At 40.6% G+C, this 16306-nt stretch overlaps 1 protein-coding gene across 9 annotated transcripts in view; it reads right to left on the bottom strand.

Annotated features, from left to right (window-relative positions):
• Positions 1-16306, bottom strand: part of UHMK1 (U2AF homology motif kinase 1) — a 111595-nt gene that overhangs the window by 33196 nt on the left and 62093 nt on the right. The window contains exons 1-2 of one of the 9 annotated variants that reach the window (XM_059037683.2): positions 6176-6344; positions 5880-5881 (exon numbers count right to left, since the gene is read on the bottom strand). The exons of 3 other annotated variants lie outside the window; for them this stretch is intronic. In XM_059037683.2, coding sequence (XP_058893666.1) covers positions 5880-5881; positions 6176-6267 — 94 coding nt within the window. In that variant the 5' untranslated portion in view covers positions 6268-6344. Of the gene's footprint in view, positions 1-5687; positions 6025-6175; positions 6849-16306 lie in introns of those variants that run through there. 5 more of the 9 variants (XM_067040025.1, XM_059037659.2, XM_059037668.2 and 2 more) reach the window with 5 other exon arrangements.

The raw sequence follows: 16306 nt of genomic DNA, 5'->3' as shown, positions 1-16306 counted from the left end.
TCAAGTGCACATGGAACATTCTCGAGGATAGATCACATCTTAGGTCACAAATCAAGCCTTGGAAAATTTAAGAAAACTGAAATATCAAGCGTCTTTTCTGACCAAAACGCTATGAGATCAGAAATCAATTACAGAAAAAAGCTATAAAAAACACAAATACATGGAGGCTAAACAGTACACTACTAAAAAACCAAGAGATCACTGAAGAAATCAAAGAGGAAATCAAAAAATACCTAGAGACAACTTACAATGACAACATGAAGACCTATAACATATGGGATGCAGCAAAAGCAGTTCTAAGAAGGAAGTTTATAGCAATACAATCCTACCTCAAGAAACAAGAAAAATCTCAAATAAATAATCTAACCTTACACCTAAAGGAACTAGAGAAAGAAGAATAAACAAAACCTGAAGTTAGCAGAAGGAAAGAAATCATAAAGATCAGAGCAGAAATAAATGAAACAGAAACAAAGAAAACAATAGCAAAGATCAATAACACTAAAAGATGGTTCTTTGAGAAGGTAAACAAAATTGATACACCTTTAGCTAGACTCATCAAGAAAAAGAGGGAGAGGACTCAAATCAATAAAATTAGATATGAAAAAGGAGAAGTTACAATGTACACCGCAGAAATACTAAGCATCCTAAGAGACTACTACAAGCAACTCTGTGCCAATAAAATGGACAACCTGGAAGAAATGGACAAATTCTTAGGAAGGTATAACCTTCCAACACTGAACCAGGAAGAAATAGAAAACATGAACAGACCAATCACAAGTAATGAAATTGAAACTGTGATTAAAAATCTTCCAACAAACAAAGTCCAGGACCAGATGGCTTCACAGTTGAATTCTATCAAACACTTAGAGAAGAGCTAAAACCCATCCTTCTCAAACTCTTCCAAAAAATTGTGGAGGAAGGAACACTCCCAAACTCATTCTATGACGCCACCATCACCCTGATACCAAAACCAGACAAAGATACTGCAAAAAAAAGAAAATTACAGACCAATATCACTGATGAATATAGATGCAAAAATCCTCAACAAAATACTAGCAAACAGAATCCAACAGCACATTAAAAGGATCATACACCATGATCAAGTAGGATTTATCCCAGGGATGCAAGGATTCTTCAATACACACAAATCAATCACTGTGATACACCATATTAACAAACTGAAGAATAAAAACCATATGATCATCTCAATAGATGCAGAAAAAGCTTTTGACAAAATTCAACACCCACTTATGATAAAAAGTCTCCGGAAAGTGGGCATAGAGGGAACCTACCTCAACATCATAAAGGCCATATACGACAAACCCACAGCAAACATCATTCTCCATGGTGAAAAACTGAAAGCATTTCCTCTAAGATCAGGAACAAGACAAGGATGTCCACTCTCGCCGCTATTATTCAACATACTTTTGGAAGTCCTAGTCACAGCAATCAGAGAAGAAAAAGAAGTAAAAGGAATACAAATTGGAAAAGAAGAAGTATAACTGTCACTGTTTGTAGATGACATGATACTATACATAGAGAATCCTAAAGATGCCACCAGAAAATTACTAGAGCTAATCAATGAATTTGGTAAAGTTGCAGGATACAAAATTAATGCACAGAAATCTCTTACATTCCTATACACTAACAACAAAAGATCAGAAAGAGAAATTAAGGAAACAATCCTTAATTTCACCATGCAATGAAAAGAATAAAATACCTAAGAATAACCCTACCTATGGAGGTAAAAACCTGTACTCAGAAAACTATAATACACTGATGAAAGAAATCAAAGATGACACAAACAGATGGAGAGATATACCATGTTCTTGGATTGGAAGAATCAATATTGTGAAAATGACTATACTACCCAAAGCAATCTGTAGATTCAATGCAATCCCTATCAAATTACCACTGGCATTTTTTACAGAACTAGAACAAAAAAATCTTAAATTTGTATGGAGACACAAAAGATTATGAATAGCCAAAGCAGTCTTGAGGGAAAAAAAATGGAGCTGGAGGAATCAGGCTCCTTGACTTCAGACTATACTACAAAGCTACAGTAATCAAGACAATATGGTACTGGCACAAAAACAGAAATATAGATCAATGAAACAGGATAGGAAGCCCAGAGATAAACCCACACACTATGGTCAACTAATCTATGATAAAGGAGGCAAGGATATACAATGGAAAAAAGACAGTCTCTTCAATAAGTGGTGCTGGGAAAAATGGACAGCTACATGTAAAAGAATGAAATCAGAACACTCCCTAACACCATACACAAAAATAAACTCAAAATGGATTAGAGACCTAAATGTAAGACTGGACACTATAAAACTCTTAGAGGAAAACATAGGCAGAACACTCTGACATAAATCACAGCAAGATCTTTTTTGATCCACCTCCGAGAGTAATGGAAATAAAAACAGAAATAAATAAATGGGACCTAATGAAACTTAAAAGCTTTTGCAAAGCAAAGGAAACTACAAACAAGACGAAAAGACAACCCTCAGAATGGGAGAAAATATTTGCAAACGAATCAACGGACAAAGGATTAATCTTCAAAATATGTAAACAGCTCAAGCAGCTCAATATTAAAAAAACAACCCAACCAAAAAATGGGCAGGAGACCTAAATAGACATTTCTCCAAAAAAGACATACAGATGGCCAAGAAGCACATTAAAAGGTGCTCAACATCACTAATTATTAGAGAAATGCAAATCAAAACTACAATGAGGTATCACCTCACACCAGTTAGAATGGGCATCATCAGAAAATCTACAAACAACAAATGCTGGAGAGGGTGTGGAGAAAAGGGAACCCTCTTGCACTGCTGGTGGGAATGTAAATTGATACAGCCGCTATGGAGAACAGTATGGAGGTTCCTTAAAAAACTACAAATAGAACTACCATACGACCCAGCAATCCCACTACTGGGCATATACCCAGAGAAAACCATAATTCAAAAAGACACATGCACCCCAATGTTCATTGCAGCACTATTTACAATAGCCAGGTCATGGAAGCAACCTAAATGCCCATTGAAAGATGAATGGATAAAGAAGATTTGGTACATATATACAATGGAGTATTACTCAGCCATAAAAAGGAACGAAACTGGGTCATTTCTAGAGACATGGATGGATCTAGTGACTGTCATACAGAGTGAAGTAAGTAAGAAAGAGAAAAACAAATATGGTATATTAAGTGTATGTGTGGAATCCAGAAAAATGGTACAGATGAACCAGTTTGCATGGCAGAAATAGAGACACAGATGTAGTGAGCAAACGTATGGACACCAAGGGGGGAATGTGGTGGGTGGCGATGGGATGAACTAGGAGATTGGGATTGACATGTATACACTAATATGTATAAAATAGATAACTAATAAGAACCTGCTGTATAAAAAATAAATTTAATTTAATTTTAAAAAAAGAATTGAGCCCTAAAGGACAAGCAATACACACATAACAATCAAGTGATAAAGAGATGCTTTTTAAGAGCATTCCATGATAATCCAGCCAAATGTTAATAGTAATAAAAAATAGGAAAATGAGGAAATATTTAATCTACTCAGCTAATACAGATAAATGCAAGAGAAGACAGGCTTGTCCCGAAAGAGTTCACAAAGGAAGTATGATCTAGCTGTGTCTGTCTCAAGGGTTGAACAGATTATATAGACAAGATTAGGAAACAAGCAGAGCCTGGTGGCCACGATAAGTAAACATGTGTAGGATGGAGAGCAGTAAGAAAGTTGAAGTTTTATGTAGAATGATGGGAAATGATGTAAGTTAGGGCTAATCCATGAAGAGCCTTGAAAACTAAGCAAAGGAATTTAGACCAGAGTAGGTAATAGGAAGCCAACACAGATTACTAAACAGGGCCGTTCCACCATGCTTTAGAGAGATGAGAGAAAAGAGCATGGCACAAAACAGACTGTAAGGAGGGACAACTAGAAGCAGGAAAACAAGTTAAAAGACAATTGCAGGTGTGAAAAACCAAAGAGTGACCAGATTTGCTGCAGTGGAAATAAAAGTGAAAGGGATAAATTTGAGACACACTGTAAAGAATCATCACTGCATTATAATTGCTTAGCTTAGATATAAAGGACAGAGGAAAAGTTGGTACCAAAGGAAAAGCAAGTATCTTCTCCTGTAAGAATAGTAAAAGGCAATATACAAGGTAGTTGAGAGCAAAATTCTGGAGTTCAGCTGAATTACTTAATTTCCCTATGCCTCCGTTTCCCCATCTGTAAAGTGGGATTAATAATACTCTCTACCTCATGAGGACTATTAAAGATCAAACACCATTTACAAACTCAGGTTAAGAGAACCTACATCTGTGGGTCCCTTGAAGGGGCAATAACAACGAACACTAACATATATATATATGGCAGCACGATTCTTATTGCTTTATAGATCGTTGCTAATCCTCAAAACAACTCTAAGGTGCTGTTATTGGGATTACTTTACAGAGGAAGAAATTGAGCCACAGAGATAACGTGCTCAAGGTCCAAAACCAGTAAAGTGACAGAGCTAGGATTCAAACCCTAACAGCCTGACTCCTAAATTCATGCTCTTAACCATCATGCTATACTGACCCTCAGGAGAAAGACTCTGTTATCTCCATGTGCGTGTGTATGTGCATGTGTGTATGGGTGTAAAAGAGAGGGGTGGCAAGAGAAAGAGAAACAGGTGACTTGTACTTTATTCAAAAATACAGACACAGTTGATTTTCTTATACCTGACTCACTTTGCAAAACTGAGTTCATAAGCCAACAGAATGGAGAAAGGAAGAAAATGTACAGGACAAGTAGGAGAGGAACTTTACAGGATGAACCAGATATAACCACCTCCATGCCACAAAAATAGTATTATTTTCTCCATTAATTCTGATGAGGTGTGTGCGTGTGTGTAATGGTAAGCAGTAGTGAATAAGAGAATTAGACAAGGATTTTTACTTTGACAACCAAAGTCTGAAAAAGTTGAAGATCTAGAAATTATGACAGAACTTGCTACATGCCCATAGCAATGCATGTGCATTAAAACAATGACATATTTGGCAGTAGTCCACAATTATCAAATATAACTTTATTAGAATTTAAATTCCAGTTTAAAAGATATTTAGTATTTCTCCCTCTTTTTCTGGTCTCCTTCCTACCTCTATCTCTACGGCTATGTTATGTCCCCCAAATTGATAAGTAACCTCTTAGAGCGTTTGAAAAATAGTCATGGAGGAGGCATAACCATTGAATCCTTTAAATGCTTCACAGCATAGCCTATTAAGTCTTTTTTAGCCCAAGCTAAGTGAGGCAACTCAATAACAGTGAAGGAACAGAAACTGCCTTCGGTCCACACCTAGTTAATTTCCAAAAAGCCCTTAAACTAAAGGCACTACATAATAACATACACACATTATCATAATCACTATTCCCTGATTTCAGATTTCATAAACCATGTACAAATAAATATAGCATAGGGTCAGGCCAAACTTAACAAAATCTTCGGGAAGCCATACAGCTCATGTGTGCTCTGAACCCTCCAATTCCATGTTTCTGCTTGGCCAAGCCAGGGGAAAGCCAGAAATTTCAACCCTCTTCCATCACCAGTATTAAAACAAAACGAAAGTGGCAAGTAGGTTTTGTCCCACTCTCATGGCCCACACAAGCATCTCCAATCCTTACCATCAACGCTTTCAGAGTCTTTTCCTCATATACTCAGGACAGCCCAACTCACTCCCACCGCACAGTTCCAACGATTCTCCCCACAGTAGGCTCCCCAAGCTTGGCATAACTGTCCACAAGGCCCTAGCCTGAGAACCTCAAGGACCCCATCCCAGGTCCAGGCGAGGCTCCACTCCCAACCGCTTGACAAACCCCTGATTGCAGACACTGCCCATGTGGGCGCCCTCATGCCAGCACTCCCAGCGGGGTCGCCGAGGCTGAGAAGCGCAGCGGGCCACACGGGAGCAGTGTGGGTGGGTAGCGCGCTCCTCGGCGTGTGCCAGGTTGCTGGCTCTTTGCACGTACATGCGCCGCGTGTCCACGTCGCGCGCGTGGCCGTGGAAGCGTGTGCGTGGCGGCACCAGGACCCCACCCGCCCCGGGTCCCGAGTCCCGCCGTCTCCTCCAGGGTGGCAAGAGTAGACAGCGACTGAGCTGGGAGCCCCTCACCTCTCGGCGCGACCACAGCTCCGCCCAGCTCCAGCTCCTTCGGCTCGGCCACTCATCGGCGTCCAGCGCCCGCTCCGAATATATAACCTCATCCGGGGGGCCGGGGCGGCGGGGCGTGCCGGGAGCTGGGGCCAGGGGTAGCGCCGGCCTCGGCCACCCCGCCCCTCCGTCGCCGCGACGAGTGGCTGCCCGCGCGGGGAGGAGTCGCAACCACCCGCCCAGACACGTCAGCGCCCACAGCACAAGCTACGAGGCGGGAGCGGAGAGGGGCGCCGCGAAGGAGCAGGGCGGGGGTGGGGCGGGGCCTCTCGCGTCACTCATTCTTCAGTCCAATGGTGACTGCACGAGGGTCCTGTCAGTAGGTGGCTACGCCCCCCAGCGTCTTCGCGGATGGGAGGGGTGTCCTTTGCGTTCGCTGGGTGGGGCGAGTTCCGAGCCCAGCAGAGGTACCACGATTAGGCAGTAAGATCCATGACGTCACTCTGTTGTTCCTCGAGGTGCCCTCCTGCGGCTTCCTAGTCTTCCCTCTGGCCCCACGGCTCGGGGCGCCCGCCTTTTCCCAAAACGGACCGCGGAGCTGGACTGGGAGCTGTGTCATCCGGGTGGCGTATGTCCGACCACCCACTCGGAGGGTTGCGAAAGCGCGGCGGCCGACGTCTCAGCGCAGAACCCCAGAGGCGGGCCTGGCGCGCTCTCTGACCTTGCGCTACTAGTTCGTCTCAAGTTGGCCAGGTAGTCAGGGCCCTGACCGTCTTTCTGTTTTATGGTGTTTGGGGTCGCAAGCACGTGAAGCCAGACCCATTTACCTTTGCACAAATGGGCACCCCCCAAAAAAAAACAAACCAAGAGAGGAAATACAAGCAAATGTATTAGGTAACCTGAGAAAATGAAAAGCGCGCGCCCGATGTCAGCTTTGTGTGACTGCGGTCTTAACCTCCCTGGGCCTCAGTATATGACATGAAAAGTGTCTTTGGACTGGTTGACCTCCAAGGCCGTTGAGGTGCGACTGTTTATAATTGCCTGTATACCATATAACCTTGTGTGGATGTGCACATGTGATTATGTGCTCGGCACTGTGCCTTTAAAAGCTGTGTTTACGCGTGGCACTTGGCACGGTTTCTGCAAGAAGTCCAAAATGTTGAAATACCAAAACATCTAGATTTAACAAAATATCTGACAAAGAAATTCAGGCATCTCGGTGCCTTTCTTCTACATTCTTGAGTGCAAAAGCCTTTTAATTTTCTTTATCAATTTCAAAATCATCCACTGCATTAAGTAACAGAAAAATTTACCCTGGATGAGAAATGCTGGTAGTTATACATTCAGGAGGTTGAACAGTATCTTTCATGATCACAGAATGTCATCCATTTGTTTGAAAGATTTATAGTTGTAGTGGTTATGAACATGAGATCTGCAGAATTCCAGCTTCTTCATTGCTTGGAATCTTTAGCAAGTTAACTTTTCTACATCAGTTTCCTCATCTATAAAATACAGAAAATAATAAATATGCCCCTTAGGGGTGTTGTGAGGATTAAACCAGTCAGTACAAGAACAGAATGTAGAACAGAGTAAAAAATAAATTGTAATTGTTTTTATGTGAGTGCTTATGCTATGTCAGGCACTGTTCTAGGTCCTGAATACCTTGATATACTTACCATCATCTGGAAAACCTTTTGTTGTTTGGATCCCTGATACTATAAAGAACATTTCTCTCAAACCTTTCATGATAACTAAAAACAAAATTACTCCCATTAATGTTGCTGAGGTCCCACTTGAAGAGACCTAGAAGCCTCCCCACAATAATACAGCTTTGTGACCTTTAAGGAAGGGAAGAGAATGTAAGACAATTGCTTTCTAAAAATATACTGAGTGTCACTCATCTACATGTCTACTCCCTGAGGAAGAAATATATGAGAATTTAGAAAAATTTGACCTAGGAGACCAGATTCAAAATCACAGTTCAACCCTGATTTCTTCCTTTATAAAATGAGGATAATACCTAACTCACATGGGTGTAGTAAAAATTAAAAGATAAAGACTCTGTAATAGTGTCTGGAGTATTATAGGCATTCTATAAATCTTAGATGAATGAATGAATAAAGAGAAAAATCACTATTAAAGAGTTCATTAAAGAAAAAAGGAAGAACTGAGCCCAACACAAGTGTTTTCAACGAACTATTATAAAATCAAATTTTTACTTTTACCTATTTTTCTAGTTTCTAGGCATGAAAAGGGCCATAATCTCATCTTACCAGATAAATATCCAGAAACGTCTTACCTAAAGAGTTATTTCTGTCTTTTAAAATATTTTTTATATACATAGTCTTTTTAAAACTAACGGCAGTGACTTCCCTGGCAGTCGAGTGGTTAAGACTTGGTGCTTCCTCTGCAGGGGGTGTGGGTTTGATCCCTGGTTGGGGAACTAAGACCCTGCATGGCACGTGGGATGGAAAAAATTAATAAAATTAAATTTAAAAATAAAAAATAATGGCAGAGAAGGCAAGGATGCTCACTATCCATGATTATTTAACAATACACTGAAGATCTCTTCTAATGCAATTAAGAGGAATTGTAAGAAACTTAAGAATTAGAAAAGAATAAGCAGAACTACTTTGAATTTCAAATGACATGAGAGTACCTGGAAAACTCTAGAAAATCAATAAGATTAACTCAAACTATGAGAATCAAATGATAAGACTAAACCATAAAAGATTTCAGTAAGCCTATAAAATGAACAGATAGAAGTCAATCGTTTTCATATACACAAACAACTAGTTAGAAGACATGATAATAGAGGAAAATCCCATTTATGATAACAACAAAGGAAACTAAATGTAACACAAAATGTGCAAAACCTGTATAAAGAAAGCTGTAAAACATTCCTACACAAAAGCCACAAAGATATGTGATAAAAGGAAAAACACCCCTTGTTAATGTATAAATTACACTCCATGTTATATTATAAATGTATAAACTAGACAAGCTGATACCAAAGTGCTCATGGAAAAAGAAACATGAAAGGAAAACACTGAAAAAAAAAAAAACTACAATAAGAAGCCTACCTACCAGATACTAAAATATTCTATGAAATATCTATAATTAAAACAATGTGGTAGATTGTGAATAGATGGGAACAATGTGAACAATTGTGAATAGACAGTCAAATGGAATAGATAAGACAGTACAAAATAGGCCCAAGTACTATATCATAAAGGTGGCATCTCAAACCACTGGACTTTTGAGTAAATGGGACAACTAGGTAGCCACTTGGAAAAAGATGAAACTAGATCCATACTTCACACCATTCGTAAGAATAAACTCCAAACACAGAGATCTAAGAGTAAAGTATGAAATCATACAGGTAGTAGAAGAAAATATGGAATACTACATAGCTACATGGAATACTACGAAAAACAAAACGAGAGACTGATACTAACTGAAAAGGGGTGACTTTCAGGACATTGGTATGTGGGAAAAAAAGCAAAGTGCAAACAAGTATACATAATGAAAGAAAGGGAAATAAAATGTACACACGTCTACTTATTTTTGGAAACAAAACAAAGCAGTAAAGACAAACCAGAAACCAATAAGATTAGTTACCTGCAGGGGGTGGATAGGAATCAAGTGGAGGAATGGGGAAGGAAGTCACACTTTTTTAAATACAACTTTCTGTATAGTTTTGACTTTTGGAACCCTGTTAATGCTTTACATATTCAAAAAACGAAATAAAAATAACAAAGAGGGAGGTTGAACCCTGAAACAGAAACCAAACAGAAACAAATCAACCTAATTGTATCTTAAATAACATAACTTTTTAAGAAGGTTCCTTAGGGGAATTAACCCAGTAACTTTTTTTTTTTTTTTTTTTTTTTTTTTTTTTTTGCAGTACACGGGCATCTCACTGTCATGGCCTCTCCTGTTGCAGAGCACAGGCTCCGGACGCGCAGGCTCAGCGGCCATGGCTCACGGGCCCAGCCGCTCCATCTTCCCGGCCCGGACCGGGGCACGAACCCGTGTCCCCTGCATCGGCAGGCGGACTCTCAACCATTGCGCTGCCAGGGAAGCCCGCCAGTAACTTTTGAAGACAGTATTGTTTCACAGCTTTATTGAGGTTGTCTTAAAATAGACTACAGATATTTAAAACAGACAATTTGGTGATTTTTGACATACTAATATACCTGTGGGCACAGTAGTTTAACTTTCTACCCTTAATCTAAAGACAAAATGAATTGTAAACAAGTGTTAAACTCTAGTTAGTAGGTTGGCTTTTCACGGTGTGGGTTAGCAATTCTGAAACTATTTTGTTTGTATCGTGGGGGTGAGCAAATGACTAAATATATTGAAGATAATGAGAGAGAAGTTACTTGTGGAGAAGAAAATTACACATATGGAAAGGCAGAGAGGCTAGAATTACCTCTTTAGTATAGATTGGAATTGAAGTTAGCATGAATTCATGATTATTAATCCCAGTACAGAAATTGGCATACATATGTGTGTATATGTGATAGAAATGCATATTTGGGGGAAAATGCTAGCAATTAGTGAATTTGGGTAATGGGTATATGGAACGTCTTTATACTGCTCGACAGTTTCTCTTAAGGTTGAAATTATATAAAAATTGTCAAGTTCAAAAAATTCGAATACAACTAATGGTGGAGTTCTTCACTATCAGTCCAAACAAAAAAAGAAAATCTTTAACCCACGGAGCATACAGCTCTGGAGGGAAGGACCGACCGAGAGTCAGTCAACAGAATCGTTTGCCTGTCCCCTGTCACATGCCCTCAATCACCGGGTCGGAAAGCCTCATCACCTGGGAAGCTGTAAATGCCACACAGTGCTGTTTTGGGTGACAGCTGTGCTCCCTTAGGACAGGAATAATGCTAGGAAAGTGTTTTTCTCTAATTCTCAACCTTCCAGTTGAAAACAGTGAGGCTTAGATGAGGAGTATGGAAACGTGTTGTGCAGAGTGGGGAATGGCTTGGAATCTCTGGATTCCAAATGTTCCACGGGCACATTTTTCAGTATTCAAGCAAGAACAAATAGGGGCTTCCCTGGTGGCGCAGTGGTTGAGAGTCCGCCTGCCGATGCAGGGGACACGGGTTCGTGCCCCGGTTTGGGAAGATCCCACATGCCGCGGAGCGGCTGGGCCCGTGAGCCATGGCCGCTGAGCCTGCGCGTCCGGAGCCTGTGCTCCGCAACGGGAGAGGCCCGCGTACCGCAAAAAAAAAAAAAAAGAACAAATAGATGTTTTTTCAATATATGTTTATTGGGTTGTTCTGTGCCCGTCCTTGTGATAGATACCACGGGGAATCACAAGCTAGGGTCTGGGTCCCCAGGGACTATATAAACGTGCCGGAGATGTTCCTTTTTCAAGCCAAGGGGCCATAAGTGCCACAGTGAATGCACAAATGAAGGATTTCAGAGCTCAGAGGAGGGAGAGAATAAAATAAAGAAATTTCTTAAAAGGATAGGCCAATAGGGTTTGAGAGAGAGCCAGGAGGTGAGAAGCCTCACTCTTTAAGAACGCCACCCCTTGATCCTCAGCCTTAATAATGAGGCTTCTATGAGCCAGTTATTTGTTTTCACACTGGCAACACCTGATGCCTCCTTAGCAAAAGAAACCAAGGAATCTGTACTCAGAGAACTTAGCAAGAGATCTAGTAGGGTTGGTACTAAATAAACTGTGAAATCAGAAGCATCGAAAAGGGAATATTTACCAAAGGGTATGTATTTTGGGTAGTATGTGTATGATCCCAGCTTGGCTTTAAAAGAAAAATAGATAATACTTTCATCAGTTAGATAGATAGGTAAGATAGATTAGATAGATGAGATAATAGGTAGATAGAAGCTGTGAGATTAGGAAGGATCACCCTAATTCACTGAACTTCCGTTTCCTTATCTACAAAATAGAGATAACAATACATGCAATATATCTTACAAAGTCGGAAAGAGAATTAAAAGAGAAGGGACCTAGCACACAGCAATTATTCAATAAGTGTTAGGTGAATAAATAAGAGAAGGAAAGAAAAATAAAATAAGGGAAATGGAGTGGTCCTCTATTAAAAATACAGAATCATGTTGGGATTCCTGGAGTGGTCCTCTATTAAAAATACAGAATCATGTTGGGATTCCTGGAGTGGTCCTCTATTAAAAATACAGAATCATGTTGGGATTCCAAGAAAGGTATTTTTTTTGTTGTTTTTATTGCGGTACGCTGGCCTCTCACTGCTGCGGCCTCTCTCGCTGCGGAGCACAGGCTCCGGATGCGCAGGCTCAGCGGCCATGGCTCACGGGCCCAGCCGCTCCGCTGCATGTGGGATCCTCCCGGACCGGGGCACGAACCCGTGTCCCCTGCATCGGCAGGTAGACTCTCAACCACTGCGCCACCAGGGAAGCCCCAAGAAAGGTTTTTTAAATGGGCTATTATCAAACACATTCAAAAATTCGGAAGTGTATACCAAAGAAGATCTTATGTTTTGTCTTTTAGGGACAATGGGATTCCGGTGACTTTGGGGCGTTTTCTAAATTTACTAAAGTGAAAATTATGTTACAATTAAGAGAATATATATTTTTTAACTTCAGAAAAGCAGGTATGTTACTTAACAAGTAAAGAGGCTACTTGCTTGCTTGTTTTTCCCTGAAGTTGTATCGGATATGTGCCAGTCTGTCCACACTTCCTTTTGTAGTACAACCAGTGAGGATCCACACAGACTTTTCAAACAGTGGGCTGGTATTAGTGAGCACACACCAGGAGTCTTCCCTTCACTGTCCTGAATGTGATGGCCTCAGCTAGGCCCCTGAACACCTAAAGGACCCAGGTTATTTCCCAGCAGTTCATCAGATCACCAGGAGCGTCTGGCTTAGCTCAAGGCTCGGTTCGAAGCCAAGCATGAGTATTTCATGAGATCACTATTTCCAAGAGACAAACAGATGAGTGGTGGAGGAATTACAGCTTTGACTTTCCTGTTGATATTTTCCTAGGACTTGAGTCATCCTAACTTAATACCTCATCACTCCTCCCACTCTAAATTTTCTGTAACTCAGGCTGTGTTTTGAAATATTGTGAAATAACGAATACACCCTGTTTTTTATATATATATATATATATATATATATATATATTTATTTATTTACTCAAAGTACAGCCCCTCTAAACTGACTATAATCTAGGAAGTAAATAAATAACAGGAAGAAATGAACCAGGGAGAGAGTAGATGAGTGCTGTGTGTAATAATTACAGAGATACACAGCCTCAGGACTCCAAATAGAGTAGGCTGTTATGGTGTGGGAGAGTGGACTTTAAATTCCATTCCAGTGCTGTTAGCCAGAGATTGTCTGGTCCATCTCCCTTAATTAATAGAAAAGGAAACAAAACCCCCCTAAAGTTAAGTGACTTATCGAAGGATAGAATAGATAATTAAGAAGCAGAACCAAGATTAGAAGCCTATCACTGTATAACAGGGTTTTTCTGGTTTTTTTCTGATTTAATGAGTGGGAAAATAATCCAGTCATTAAAAACCTCAACCACCATAATAAATGTTTCGAGTATATTTTCTTCTCTTCAAGCTAAAAGGCTATCTACCATTCTGAGTCCTGGGTCAAATATTTAAGGCACCCTCTTGGGAGGCCACTTAGCTGGATATTTCTAAAGCACAGGGGGGCTGTCCCCAGGGAAAATTCCTTAGAAACTTAGCCTAGAATGGCATCTGGCCAGCACTGAAACCAGAGCTGCAACATATTTTGTTCTAAACCTGTCTCACCACCTATCTGATCATTGTTCTCTTATGCCTCTCAACTCAATATGAATGACAAACCAAGGTACAGCATAAGTTTTTATTGTTGGAGATATCTCCTAGTCACCTATTCCTTCCTTATGAATCTACTATGGCTGAAATTTACTTTATATTTTCCAGGTAATATCTTTAAATAAGGAAAAGATAAAAATGGCATGTCACCTCCGAGAAATCTCAGGCATAGCAAGGAGTTCCACACATTTTTTTTTTCCAGGCTCCACCTCTCCACTTGGCCTGTGTTACTTAATATTAATAGAAAAAAGACCTAAACTCGCAATAAAATTCTCTGATAGTGCCAACTGGCTTAGCATCACAAGTGAAATACAAAATGCAGTTTCAAAACTTACTTGGTTCTCAGAGCTGCTGGCTAATTATTTCCTGTACCTCTCAACAGCACTCATTTATTCATTCACTTTGTTTTTGGCCGCTTAGCATAATAGGTAAGAATATGGACTCTGAAGCCAGAGAGCATGAGTTTAAGTGCTGACTATGCAATACTTAGCTGAATGACCTTGAATTAATTGACGTCTCTGTCCCTCATCCCCCCATCTGTAAAATGGGGATAATGATAGGACCTACCTACTAGGGTTGCTGTGGGGATTAAGATTTTTAAAGTGCTTAGAGCAGTTTCTGACTCAGAATAAGAGCTTGGTAAGCTTTTGTTTAAAAAATAATATTTACTAAGTCTGGCTTACTGGGTATCAGGTATTGGGACTAGAATGGTGCAGCAGACAGACTCTAAAGTAACTCCCATGATCCCTGCCTCCTGGATTGTGTAATCCCCTTCCCTCGAAGGTGGGCAGGACCCATGACTCACTTCCAATAGAATATGGAAAAGGTGATGAGATCATCATTCCTATGAATACATTATGCTATATGACAAAAGTGATGAGATGTCACACCAATTATTAGGCTATATTATTTAAGACTTTTTGCTAGCAGACTCACTTTGACTTTTTTTACTGGCCTTGAAGAAACAAACTGCTATGTTGAGAACCGCCTATGGAGAGAGCCACATGGCAGGGAACTTCGCACATGTTCTAGGTGCTGAGAGTGGCCTCCAGCCAGTGAAAATACAAATAAACGAAAAACCCTGAAGTTTGCAGTCCTACAGCCATGAGGAAATAAATTCTGCCAAGAACCTGCCAGCTTGGAAGTGGATTCTACTCCAATCGAGCCTCCAGAAGAGAATGCAGCCCAGCTGACACCTTGATTGCAGTGCAGTGAGACCTTAAAGCAGAAAACTAAGCCTTGCCCAACACCTTGATCACAGCCTTTTGAGAGACCCTGAACCAGATGCTCCAGGTAGCTGAACAGGCTGGAGAAAAGCACACAACCATTCTGACTGGCGTCACCTTAAATTTATAACTACAATACTATGCAAATACCATATACTATATTTCTATAGTCCACTCATTTTGTAATTCTCCTAGATAACTGTTTCACATCTTTTATTTCTCTCAAAGAGAAACGTTTGTAATAACCTTCTCCCCCATGCTCATTCTCAGCAGATAACCTTGCTTCTCCTTTCATTGAGAAAATAGGAACAATCAGAAAAGAGCTTCCTCAAGCTCCCACCACCACATCCACCCATCTACTGTATTTGTACCTGTATTTTTATCTTGTCTCCAAGTGCTTAGAATAAACTCTCATGGTCCAATCCCTCTACGCATGAGCTAGGTCCCATCCCCTTATGCCTCCTTAAGGATATCATGATTCCTAATAGGTATCTCAAAACTGGCATGTCTTTAACTAAGCTCCTGATCTACTCCTATTATCCTCTCCACTCTGCCCCACATACAAACCTACTTCTCTCAGTCTCCTCTATCTCTATGGTAACTACATGCCCCTGGTTTCTCAGGCCAAAAAACTTAAGAGTCATCCTTGGTAGCTTCTCTCATCCCAGATCCGATCTACAGTAAATCCCATGCACTCTATCTTCAAAATGTATCCAGAATCCTACCCATTTTCACCATCACTTTCTTCCATCCATGTCTAATCAAGCATCATCTCTTACTTGAATTGTACAGAGCAATAGCCCCGCAACAGATCTCCTTGCTTCTATCCTTGCCCCTCTGCCAGCCGTTCTCAATATAGCAGCCAGAATGATCTCTCGAATTGCATCACTCTTCTACACGAAACCCTCTAACAGTTTTTTATCTCACTGAGAGTAAAAGGCAAAATCATCAAAAGACCCTCAAGGTCCTACAAGACCTCCCTCCCACCCCACTCCCACATACAGTTCTTCTCTAACTCCTCCCTTTTATGTTCTCCATATCCTGCCCTGGTTCACCAGACTCCAGCCACACTGGAGCTTAGAGTTTGTCCTGAGAGTGGT

This window comes from Kogia breviceps, chromosome 1 (assembly GCF_026419965.1).
Source record: "Kogia breviceps isolate mKogBre1 chromosome 1, mKogBre1 haplotype 1, whole genome shotgun sequence".
NCBI classification, from domain to species: Eukaryota; Metazoa; Chordata; class Mammalia; order Artiodactyla; family Physeteridae; genus Kogia; species Kogia breviceps.
Note: the sequence above shows the minus strand (reverse complement) of the source record. Positions and strands in the feature narration are given on the sequence as shown.